Source organism: Camelus dromedarius, chromosome X, assembly GCF_036321535.1.
Source record: "Camelus dromedarius isolate mCamDro1 chromosome X, mCamDro1.pat, whole genome shotgun sequence".
In the NCBI taxonomy this organism is placed as follows: domain Eukaryota; kingdom Metazoa; phylum Chordata; class Mammalia; order Artiodactyla; family Camelidae; genus Camelus; species Camelus dromedarius.
Window position 1 is genome coordinate 100,900,061 of NC_087472.1, and position 13,788 is coordinate 100,913,848.

Genomic DNA, 13,788 nt, shown 5'->3' on the forward strand with positions numbered 1-13,788 from the left:
AAGTACACATAGTGCTTTCTCAGTTGCTTAAATAACACATTTTAGCCAAACTGTCCTCTATCACACAGATTCTGAAAGTAATTCTATTAAGCTAAAGTCACCAAGATGTATAGTTTATAATTAATGCAGCCTTCAAGGTTAACTGAAAATAGACCACTGGCAGCATAAAAGTTGGGAATTTATTCTCATTAGTTTTTCAAACTTAACCAATGCTTACTCTCCAGAGATTTCAAAATGCCTTAGAAAATTGAGCTACTTCTTCAAAAATAAGAGGGGTAAAATAACAACAGATGAAGGTTAAAAAAAAAAAATCCCTGAAACTACTTTAGCATGGTCTATAGACGGTATCTGATGAAACAAAGAACAGTGCTGTGGACAGGAAAAGAAAATCAGTAATTCTAGTTAATTTAGGATAAAGTTATTAGCAATTTTCTAGAACTATATGAAGTTAAATTTTTCAAATATTTTGTTCTGAGAAAGTTCTTACTAAGCACTTTGAAAATATACAGATCTGAGATTCAAAGGGATGAAAATAACTGAGAATGAGTCATCTAGCTAAGCAAACAGCTAATAGGAAAGTTAAAAGCCTCTTGTTGAACATTATTTTTAAACTGGACAAGGTATTTCCAATTTGAAGGTATAAATGTAAGACTTCAGGTTTCAGCTCCAACACATAATGTACTTGGATATTGTCACTCCTGTCCTTACAACAAGAAAAAACCTGAACAAACTGCCTATCAATGACTTTTATTAGGCTTATCACAGAACCGGAGATACAGAGCAAACTGAACTCCTAAAATCTGAAGAAACAGGCAAATACAGAGGATCATATCAAAGATTACCTTACCTAAAACAGAAGGTGCTAGAATAATACACTAGTAAGAAAACTTAAATGGTAATTCTGACAAAGGCTTGTGAGTGAGAACTCCTGGGGGCCCAATCTTAGGAGGGCCTCTACACTCTCATGCCTTTACCTCCAGGAACCTCACCAGGTTCTGACTATGAAGATCCAAGAACTATCTCCTCCCCTTTTCGGTAAGAGGAATAGAAGAGTAACCATTTTGAAATACACCCATGGGAGCAGTAACAACTTTTGAAGTAAGTCCAGAAGGTTCTCCAAAATAAAGGCCAATACTCCAAGGGAAATTTTACCAGAGCCTTATATAATGTCCTGGGAGAGAGGAAATTAGCTAAATATAGTCCCCTCTAGCCTTCTCATTTCACCTAAAAGGAAGTGGGGAAAAGGCTAAGAAATATTTCTAAAGGTTTCAGTCCAGGGCTCAGACCCTCCAAAAGACTGAGATTTGGTCCTAACATTATAAAACACTTCCCTTTTCTACACTCTACCACTGTGTCACCAAGGTTCCAGTACAGTAACAGTGGATTATAGCAAAAAGAGTTGCAAGAAACAGCTTTTATTTAAAAAGGAGTGCTTAAGGAAAGTCAAAGACAGTGAGGGAGAAAAATAAACAAAAAACTAAGATACCAGAGGAAACTGAAGCCTTTGGCACCTACACCTACAACAAACATTAAACACAGCCCAATTCCCAGCCAAATTAACATAAAACCTTAGACTAAAGGCCCATTTACCTCAGTTCCTATTATCCAATATATCCTACCTGGCTTAAAAAAAAACAAAACAGTAAAAGCATGCTAAGAGGCAAGGAAAAACAGAGTATGAGGACGTAAAGCAAGCATCAGAACAAAACACAGGGTTGGGGATTACGCAGGATAAGTTCAGATAGGGAATTTTAAAACGGCTATGATTACTACGTTAAGAGCTCTAATGGAAAAAGTAGACAACACGCAAGAACAAATAAATAATGTAAACATATACAACCCTAAGGATGAATTGAAAGGAGATGCTAAAAATAAAAAACACTATTATAAAAATGAATAGTATCTTTAACGGAGTCATCAGTAGATTGGACACAGCTAAGGAAAGAATCTGTGAATTTAAAGAGATGTCAATAGAAACTTCCCAAACTAAAATGCAAACAAACAAAAAAAAAAAAGAATTTTAAAAAGCAAAATAGAATATCCAAGAACTATGGGACAATTATAAAAGGTATTCACTGGACTACCAGAAAGAGAAGAATGAGACAAAGGAGAAAAAGTATTTGAAGGAATACTGGATAAGAATCTTCCAAAATTAATGACATACCAAATCACACATCCAGGAAGCTCAGAGCAGACCAAGCAATACAAATATCAAAAAACCTACACCTCAACACACCATATTCAAACTACAGAAAACCAAACACAAAGAGAAAATCATGAAAGAAGCAAGAGGGGAAAAACACCTTACTCAGAGATAACAAGGATAAGAAGTACATTTGACTTTTTGTCAGAAGCCATGAAGTAAAATATTTAGTGTTGGAGGAAAAAAAAAAAAAACCAACCTAGAAGGTATTCAGTGAAATTACCCTTCAAAAAGTGAAAGAGAAACAAGGACTTTCTCAGATAAACAAAAACTGAGGGAATCTGTCACCAGTAGTTCTGCCTAGTAAAAAAACTGTTTTAAAAAGTTCTTCAGAGAAGTAAAATGATATAGGTCATAAACAGGTTCCTTGAAAAGATCAACAAAACTGATAAGCCTCTAGCCAAGATAACCAACAAAAAAGAGAGGAGACACAAATTATTAATATCAGAAATGAAAGAAAGTCATCACTACCAATCACATGGGCATTAAAAGGATAGTAAAGGAATATTATGAACAAATTTATGTCTACAAATTTGATAACTTAGATAAATGGTCCAAATCCTTCAAAGATACAAAACCACTTTCTTATATACCAGCAATGAACAAGTAGGATTTAAAATTAAAAACAATACCATTTACACTATCACCAAAAGAAAAAAAAGTACTTAGGTATAAATCTAACAAAACATTTGTAAGATATGTATGTGAAAAAACTATGTAACTCTGTTGAAAGAAATCAAAGAGAGATATGAGAAATCAAGGGGAGAGAGAACTCTGTGTGCATGGACTAGAAGACACAATATTGTTAAAATATTAGTTCCCAACTTGATCTACAGATTCAATGTAATCCCAATCCTAGCAAGCTATTTTGTAGAAATCAACAAACTGTTCTTAAAGAAAATATGAAAAGGCAAAGGATCCAGAATAGCCAACACAATCCTGAAAAAGAACAACAAAATTGGAGGACCTGACTTTAAGACTTACTATAAAGCTACAGTAATCAAGACAGTATGGTATTGGTGAAGAATAGACACTCAGATCCATGAAACAGAACAGAGACCCCCAAAAAAGACTCAACACAAACACAGCTGATTTCTAACAAAGAAGCAGAGGCAATCCAATGGAAAAAGAAGTCTTTTCAACAAATGGTTGAAATAACCCAATTAAAAATGGGCAAAGGACTTGACATTTCTCTAAAGATATACAAACAGCCAACAGCACATGAAAAGATTTCTAATGTCATTAATCATTAGAGACATGCAAATCAAAACCACAATATGATACCACTATGTCCACTAGGATGGCTATAATTTTTTTTAAAAAAGTGTTGGCAGGGATGTGGAGAAACTGGAACCCTTGTACATTGCTGGCAGGAATGTAAAGTGGTACAGCTGCTGTGGAAAAAGGTTTTGCTGTTCCTCGAAAAAGTTAAACACAGAATTCCCATATTACCTAGCATTTCCACTCCTTGGTATATACCCAAAAGAAATGAAAATAGGAACTCAAACAAAACTTGACCACGAAAGTTCGCAGCAACACCATTCACAATAGTCAAAACATGAAAACAACCCAAATGTCCATCCACAGATAAATGGATAAACAAAATGTGATATATCCATAAAATAGAATATTATTCAATCATAAACAAGGAATGAAGTAACAATATAGGCTACAACATGGATCTCAAAAATACACTAAGTGAGAGAAGTCAAACTCAAATGGTCACACATTGCATGATTCCATTTATATGAAATATCTAGAATAGATAAATCTATAGAGACAGAAAGCAGATTGGTGGTTGCCACGGAGAGTGAGCACTTAATGGATCTGGGGTTTTCTTTTGGGGGAATGAAAATATTTAGAAACTTGATAGAGGTAGTAGTTGCACAACACTGTGAATGTACTAAATGCTACTGGACTGTACACTTTAAAATGGTCAATTTTACATTATGTGAATTTTACCTCAATTAAAGAAAAAAAAAATTCCTGGCTCTTACACCTACTAACTTGTACGGTCTTCAGGAAACTAACCTATTTGAGCATCAGTTTCCCCCATGTAAAAGGAAGGTAAGTCTAACTTTTATGGTTATCAGAGGATCTAAAGAGTAATGAAAATAAAGCACCTAGCACAATGCCTAGAATTTAAGAGGTACTTGAAACAGAGATTACTATTGCTTCTTAACTTAATTTCTCATTTATGGCCACTTGAATTATATTAGGAAGATATGTCAAGTTTTTTGTCTCCAAAGAATTTTATTCTTCCTGTTTGTGAGAATGTCCTTTTCTTTAACTCAAGTAATCTTTCATAGTCTTAATGAAATCTGTTTTTTTCTTTGTATTCATCTTTGGATGAAAAGAGAGCTATTCAGGCCACTGATGGAACATAGTGTAACAGACTGTATGTGTCTCTGTACACCCAGTTGCTAGCAAAGTCCACTTCTCTGACAGTTGATATGTGAAAGAGGTAACCAATATAAAATTTCCTACCCAGATAGTCAAAGGATTTATTTAAGTCCAGCTCAAAGGAAAAGTAATTTTCAGTGGAAGTCCTACATTTTATTAACCCTATTCCTCAGGCTCCAAGAGCACTATGGGTAAAGAAACAAATAGAAATTGAGATTGTTGGTCCACTAAGGCCACTATACTGTTTTCACCATATTCTCCTAGTTAGGGCTTGCTCAACATCAGAAGTCAGCAAACTTTTTCTGTTAAGTGCCACAAAATAAATATTTTAGGCTTTGTATGTCATACGGTCTCCTTTGCAACTACTCAACTCTGTCATTTTAGTGCAAAAGCATCCATAGAAAATATGCAAATGAGTGTAGCTATATTCTACTAAACTTTATAAAATAGGTGGCGGGCCAGATTTGGCCCACAGGCAGTAGTTTGCCAATTCCAGATCTACACTGTCACCATCCTAATATGGTGTCCTTAAAGGAAATGACTTGGTCCATGTGGACCAAGTTTCAGCTGTGCCATTGGGGAAGGTTCTACAATCCACCAATACAGCACCTAGGATTCTAGGCCTTATGACACTCAGAGGTAAACAAAGGCTCTCACTATACCATTCTCATTCAGCTGTCATCAACCAACAGTGTTATTCCTAATTCTACTCCTATCTTTGTGGTGGTTCTCTTACGGGGTTCTGGGAAATGCTTGTTTCTTTCTTTCTTTCTTTTTTACTACTAACATGAGTTTTTTCCTAAGCAGGTTTTAATGGAGTATTTATTGGAAAAAAAAAAAAAAGAAAGTTTTATACTATCATTTCATCTACAATTATCTCTCAAATTTACCTCTCTCAAACTGTATTTTAAGCTTCCTGACAAAAGAAAATATGATCTTGTATTTGTTAATTTATACATGCTAGACAGAATTTCTCAAAAATGGAAATTACATCTTACTGATTTTTGCTGAGCCAGTGTCTTAACAGAGTGCCTGATTTTGTAGGCATTCCAGAGATTTTTCTTAAACAGATGTTTGGCTGAATTTTACATTATAATACTATGCCTAGAATACAGAGCAGGAGATAGAAAAAAATGTTATTTAATATTTTTAATTAAAATGCTTTAAACATAGGAAACAAACCTTTAAATTAAGAAATAATAATGCTGAAAAGCATTGCAGAATGTAAACTATAGTTTTTAATAGTATTTCAGGGGTAGATTACTTTTTATATAGAAATAGATCCCCATGCACTACTTTCCAGTTACTAATTTCAACAACTGATAAAGAGTTATGCTTAGGAATATAATTTGGTACAGCTACTAGGGAAAACACTACAGAGATTCCTTAAAAAATTAAAAATAGAGTTACTGTATGATCTAGCAATCCCACTCCTGGGCATATATCCAGAGAAAACTCCAATTCAAAAAGATACATGCACCCCAATGTTCACAGTGGCACAATTTACAATAACCAAGACATGGAAACAACCTGAATGTCCACCGACAGATGACTGGATAAAGAAGTTGTGGTATATATGTATACAATGGAATACTACTCAGCCATAAGAGAATCAAATAATGCCATTTGTAGCAATGCAGATGGACCTGGAGACCGTCTTCCAGATTGAGGGGCTTAGGAATCGAGGAGGGATGAATCATTTAGGACTGAGTCACTATAAGAAGGATGAATGAGGTAAAATATTCTGTGTAGACAATGCAGGCAGAGCTAGCAGTGGCTAGTTTTAATATGACCATTCCTTTATCTCATTTACAAAAAAACAAGAAAAACAAATCCAAATTAGGATGGTGAGGATAAAGTCAACCAGGAAGCCTACAAAAGCCCCAAATTCTTACAGTTCCCTAAAGAAGTCACATTCACCTGGAAATGACACATGAGCCACTATTTCTTTTATTGATAACAAGACAATAGAAACATGGATAGTTTTTCCTATATCAACAGACTAGCATTATTGGAAATACAGAATACTTACAATACAAAGAAGTCTGATTTTGGTAGGACTTTTGTAGTATTCCAGAGACTGTTCTACAATTAATCAGATCAGCAACAAAAACCGGGTCAAGAGAGAAAACCACACAGAAGTAATGGTTCTACATGAGTGCCTCTGTAAGAAGAGACAGAAGATGTTTTCCCCCATTAATGATTCCTACTATCTTTGCTCCTGACCTGAAGTACAGCTTAACACTTACATCTCATTAATCTTCATAATCTGCCATAAATTAATGTCATTTCAGAGAGTGCAATTACTTAAAATAAGATTATGATAAAATAATCAATACTGAAATATTTCCAGCTTCTTAAAACCTTTATTAAAAACCCTGAGCCTCTCTATAATCTTTAAATGCTAGAAATTTTGCACACAAAAGCAAGAACCTGTATCTTATTTTTTATTTAAATATGAAGGAATGTAACTACAAAGTAAATCATTAATCCCATATATTCAGTTTCTCATTGCTGACTCATTTCTTTAAAGTTTTAAAACTTCAATTCACATGTAAAACATAAAACTGAAAGTTAAAGAAAAACATTTGTTTTATTTAATGCAGGAAAAAACCTGAAAAAATAAGTTTATTTTGTTCTACTAGAAAATAATTGTGTGGTTTTAGATGGCAACTATAAATAATCTGTTAAATTGATAATGGTTCGCTGACTTTTGCTCAAGTATCTTCTTAAAATAATTTGGTTTTAAAAAAGCAACCAAGTCATCATTTTGCTTTTTGGTAGAAAAACAAAATTAATCTGAAAAAAAAATGGAATCACTAATTCAAAATGTATATTGCTCACTAAAAATGAAGCCTTAGAGCAAAATACAAATTTGTGAATATTAAGTAATAACAAACAGCCAAAAAATGCCTTTTAGTAGGGGAAAAGATGGGTATTTCCGACTAAAAAATATTTAATCAAAACTGTCCTTCCTACTACTCTCAATCTCCATTTCTGTACTCTCAAAAGAGAAAAGTGACACAATCCAGACCCTTTCTATGCAACTTAGCATTAATATATCATGTTACTGAAAGCAGTCATTAAGAAATGGCATTGTTAAATGAAATGAATTTTCTCACTTCTCAATCCTTATTATCATGGATCTTCTTTACGGATTTTCACACTATTGGTAAAAATTATTTTTTTGTGTGGGAGGAGGTAAATAGGTTTATTTATTCATTTATTTTTATAAAGGTACTGGGGATTGAATCCATGATCTCATGCATGCTAAGCACATACTCTACGACTGAGTTATACCCTCCCCCCATCCTTTAGCTTCAGTGTGATTGAAGTAGCTCCCAGGTATATGTTATTTTTTCTAAGTTGTTTTTTAAATCCCCCTTGTCTTCCAAGAGAATATCAGGTTAAACTTTTTTTTTTTAATGGAGGTAATGGGGCCTCGTGCATGCTAAGCATGTGCTCCACCACTGACCTATTACCCTCCCCAAAAGCTATTTTTAACAGTTTGTCTTCCTTGCTTTCAAGAGGTCTGCTCCCTCTCCTTTCAGTACGATCATTTTAAACATGCCTTTCACTCTGCTCTGTCCTTCCTCTTGGAAGGTTCATACCATTTCACAGTTTCAGCTCAGGCTCAAGATAGCTATTTCTGGTATAACAGAAACTAACACAACATTGTAAATCAACTATACTTCACTTAAAAAAATTTTTTTTAAAGACAGCTATTTCTGAAGTCAGATCAAAGCCTGGTTTCACCACTTATCAGCTACATGATCTTGGCCCTGTTACATAGCCTCTCTCTGACTTAGTTTCCTCATCTGTAAAATGGGGGAGACAGTAGTGCTGTTGTGGGGTTTAAATGTAAAATAGAAATCACTTAGTAGAGTGCCTAGCATATGGTAGATGCTCCATACGTGGTATTTACTAATATCAGGTTTGGTAATCTGCTAACATTTTATTCTTTACTATGAAAGCCAAACTCATTAAAATTTCTCCCCCTAAACTTACACTCCCTTTGTAAGTTTAGTGAGACAAATGTTACCAATGCTTTTTCAATTTACCACAAATCCTTGGGATCATCTTTAATCCTTCCACAGGAACCTGCTACTTTGCAACAGCTCTCTACTGTGTCCTTTGTTTTTGGTTCTGTAATTTAAGTCAATTTTATTAATTTAATGCTTATAGGCTGTACTCTAGATTGTTCATGGGATTGTATTTCAAGAGCATATGTTACCTACTACCTCAAAACAAACAAAAACTTCTCATAAGTCAACCACAGGAAAGGAACTACAGGAATCAGCACTTCCCTGTCCTAGGCTCAATTAGCATCAATCTCCAACCTCTCTCTATCCAGCTGTTCAACCTCTCTTGCCTCAAGTTCTAATTGCATCCCCCTATTTCAATTCCATTCCATTCTCCCTACTTTGTTGTGAGGATGACCTCTTTGGGCTTCTGTGAAGAAAAGTATGCTGTAAAACATGCCTTCCTTCTCAGAGGCACTGCAAAGCAGACACACAGATAAAATCAGCAATGCATATCTGCAGAGTAAAGGTCCAAACCAGAAATTCTTCCAAATGTGAGCAGTCATAAAGCCCCATAAGGAGCTGAACAGTCATTGTAAGAATTGTCATATATATGCCAATATGCATATATAAACAATAAACAGATGCTGTCAAAAAAAGAGTAGTTATATTTTTCTTTTTTAATTGAGCAGCATTTATTTCAGTAAATTAAGAAGTATGATCTTTGGCCTGGAATAGCCCAACATCGTATTATGTTCACAAAAGACAAGAAATATCTGTTTATAAATACGTCTAAATTTCTTGCAACAGTACACAGATTAAAACAGTGATTTTCTTTCATACTTATGCAAATACACAATATGCTAGGAATTATTTATTTATATATACAACCACAGCCAACCTTCTCAAAAAGAGATCAAATTTATGCATAAGTGATCACACAGACCTTTGCATAAGTAATCACAACAGACCTGATTTATACATTTTTAAAGCATTTTATTAAAATTTTAAAAGGTATGCAATATATGGGTTTGATTATTTCACATATAATGGGCACAAAAGGGAGGATTAAATCCATTTTTAACTATAATGAGATTTCACAGTAATACATTCATTTGATCCTAAAGGGTTAAGTTATGCTTCAAATTTTCTATCCAGTGGTATCTTTTTAGACGTATGAAAGAAAACAGCAACAATAATTAGAGAGCTGGTCTGTGAGTCCTTCATTTAGTGAAGGGCGGTAAAAAAAAAAAAAAGTATTCTTTTTAGATGCGATCTCATTTGCAGCAACCTCACAGGTCATTTTTTAAAGCATCTATTCTTCTATCTCTTCAGACAGATCATAAGACATGTAAGGGTATGAAAACTTCGGTTCATTCATCCTTATAACTCAAAGTGCCCTATGTATGGCCACTAGGAATCAGAGTTCACATTTAGAGTTGGTTTCCCAAGAGCAGAGATGCCTGTACTCATCCACTTTCACTCTGGGTTCATCTTGCTGGCACTAATAGTGTGCATTATGAGAACCAGGTACAGGTAATAAGCATGTTTTAACAAACAAGTAAACCAGATATATGGAAAGATAAAAATAATATATTCAACTAATAAACTTTATTTTTACATAAAAGGCAAGAGAGCTTAGATAAGATCAAAAGAAAGTATAGGGGAAAATGTCACAGGAAGAAGTATCACAAAGACTCAGAGAAAACGATGTTGGAAGATTTGCCATTATATATCAGAAATCCCTAGGTTTTAAAATTCAAGGATTAGGACTAAGAACTGAAGCTTCCATTTGCTGTGTTGTATAAACAGAGCCATAGTACAAAAGGGGGTATTAACGTTTATGAAAGAGTCAAATTTAACTTGGAAACTAACAACCTATTTTCTTTGAGTAGTATCCACGCAAGAATTTTATTTTTTTAAAGCTTCATAAATTTATAATTCAAGGCACCTCCTTAAAAGCATAGCATTTCATTAGAAAGCTTTCCATTTGCTTAGTTTCAAATTGCAGTAATATTTCTTAATGAGGTATTTAATGTGTAAAACTTTTTATTATATGTATTATTTTAAATTCTTAATCATCCTGAATCAAGAGTCAATAGTATCTAAACCATTTTTTGAGGACTTACTGGCAAAGATCTTCAGATAACTATTAACCAACATAAACTATTTCAAACACCCAATTCCAAGAATAGAAAATTCTTTGAATTAAAATAAGAGACCTATGATCTAAATCCTAAACACAACTGTCATGCAGCTTTAATTTCAAATGAAGGTAATATTTAGTATAATAGGAAAGAAAAAGTAAACATAAAAATTATATCATCTTTATTTCTGTGTGTGTGTGTGTATATATATACACACATATATATATACATACATACATACACACATATATACATACATACATACATACATACATGTTATGATAGATTTGAGAATTTAAATCAAATGGCTTGGGCTAAATTGCTAAGCTTATCTCAGATATAAATTATATTATTATAAAATATCACAAAAAACTTTAATTTTTTAATAGTACAACTAACATTTATTTAATACATTGTAACTTAAAACATTATGAACACTAAGAATTAAAATGTTTTATTTCCTTGTAAGAAAACTACTCAAAAGTAGCTGTTGAACAATGCTTGCCTCTTTCAACATGATATAGAGAGAGAGCGTCTTCTCTATCCCTTCATGAATTATTTTATTTCTAAGTTTGGATCAGAAAAAACTTTAAATATTGGTCTTAACAAATTATACACAAAATAGCATGAGGCCAGATAATAATATTCAGACTAGGTATACCATATTAGAAAAATATTTAACCTAATGTTTGAAATTGTTACAGCTTAATCACTTGCCATTTTAAATTTAGTCTTTGAGTAAAACATGCTCAACACTGAGCAAAAGCTATGGAAACTTGAAATAAGTTCCCTGAATAACTAGTGATTATTATCATAGTCAAATAATCTATATAAAAAGATTCATTTCAAGGCTATTCAAGGGTGATCAGCTACAGCTAATAATCATAATCATATATGATTACCCCAAGTCCTATTTCATAACCAAACACCTATCCACTACTCTTCAAAATCTGGATTCTGATCCAACAAGCAATCTAAGTTACTGGGTCTACATGAAAAATATTGACTGAATGAAATGCCTCCTTGCTCTTAAGTACTTGAACATAATTAAATCTATCATCACTTTTATTTTTTTCTCTACCAACCTTTCTCTCATCCCATTAGGCAGCTTTGTATCTATACATAGGTCAGTTGAAAAAAATAGCACATGATTATAAAGAACTAATGATTACCTAATCATGATAAAGCTTGTCCAAAAGTAGTCTCCTTCTTCTGGGTTCAAATATTAGTTCTAATTCATTAGGCATCATCATCATAGCCAAATAATTTTAATTCTGTGCCCAAATGCACAGAATGCTACATTAGTTTCAAAACAGTTAAACATAAATAGATATTTTCTTTTTAAAAATCATGCACTTGCCTTGTGTCTGCATTTAAGTACAACTCCATAGGCTCCTATAATTTAAAAAAAAAGTAAACAATTAGGGGCATGTACAAAAAGTACAGCTCTTGGAGAAATCAAAGTTCTACTATATTTACATTGGTTATCAGTATATGGTTTAGAAATGATTCCTAAAACGACAATATTCTGCAGTGATAATCCAATGACTCACACACAAAGAGAGCATGAATATTTAACATATTTTTTATAAATCAAGAGTATAAGCAACCCATTTCCCCAATAAGTATGTATATTTAAATGTTTCTCTTTTTAAAGAAAATTTCACTTGAGACATTTTTTAACTTAAGCTTAAAAAATTTCTAGAGACAAGACTTGGACATATTAACTTTAACAGTAAATTAAAATTAACTCAAAAGATTCTAGGGAACTCAAAATTTAAGAGCTAACAGTTCCCCAAAAGTAGGCTCAAGCAGTGAGCCTACCAAGTATGTTCTCGGTCCTAGGAGACAATTAAATCCTCTTTTAGGATACTAGGATGTCTTTCCTGGATGGGAAAATAGTAAGTACAGGCCTCATCTCAGCATTTCAGTTAATAACTATTAGAAGTTGCTACATTTTTGCCATAAATACTCAGTTCAATGGCACCAGCACAAGTCGTCCAAGGACCTCTGACCATTTATAGCCAAGCACTCCCAATTTCTCTGATATATTTCAAATGAGATGTATCAATACCTTCTGGGTTACCTATCCTATCAACTAGCCAGTAAACAATTTCCTTAGACATAGAACACAGAGTTGACAGTAAGGTACCCAGGAAACTGATGCTAAAGTTATAATGTGAAAAATCTAATTAGGAGAATCAAAATGTAATGTATCATAACTGAAGTTTGTAGAAAGATCAAGAACATTGATGTTAACAGACAGACAAAACTTAAATTCAACTATGAGAAGGGGACTTAGCATTTATATCTTTAAAGCAAACATTACAAAAATTGGGAATGTGTCTCCAACAGAGTCTGGGAAACCAGAACAAGTATCCTCCACTTGATAGAGATGGATGAAATCTTATTATCATAGTTGTGGAACTAGCCACTAAGCCATCCAACTCAACTCCACAATTACCAGGCAATCATCCAATCTTCATTTAACTGCCCATGCTAATTTTTCTATGGGGTGAAAATGCACTGCTTAGGATGCAGGAATGTAGTTTGCTTCACAGTTTTTAATTTCCTTAATATATATGTATTTTACAGCCAAAGAGCATCCTCTGAGGTAGTTTACAAACAAAAAAAAACTTACAGCAATGACGGTTCTGACTACAACTTAAACTGACATATTCTGATTTATGTAAGTCTGGTAGTTTTAATTAATTTAAGCCAATCCCTGAGAGGACGATTATCTATGGGTACACTAAGAAAAACAAGGCTGTAATCCAGAAAAACTTAGGTCCACAATCTGGAACATTCCAACTCTGTTACACCCTAGGAGATGACCTTCTCCAGTGAGTAGTTTTACTGCTTAAGTCTCTATAATACTTCTGAAAATACAATAATAAGAAATAACAAAAAAGGGAGGTATTATAAAACTAATAGTAGATAAGATATTGATAATGAATTTTATTTACATAAGAAATATCAGTGAAAAAGAGGAAAAGGAGTTGACTTGTGAAGG

The 13,788-nt window shown here is 33.4% G+C and overlaps 1 protein-coding gene across 3 annotated transcripts in view; it reads right to left on the reverse strand.

Annotated features, from left to right (window-relative positions):
* CDKL5 (cyclin dependent kinase like 5) overlaps positions 1-13,788 on the reverse strand; it is a 162,268-nt gene that overhangs the window by 86,871 nt on the left and 61,609 nt on the right. For all 3 annotated transcript variants that reach the window (XM_064483357.1, XM_064483358.1, XM_031445801.2), the window contains exon 3: positions 12,136-12,170. In XM_064483357.1, the coding sequence (XP_064339427.1) occupies positions 12,136-12,170 (35 nt within the window). The remainder of the gene's footprint in view (positions 1-12,135; positions 12,171-13,788) is intronic.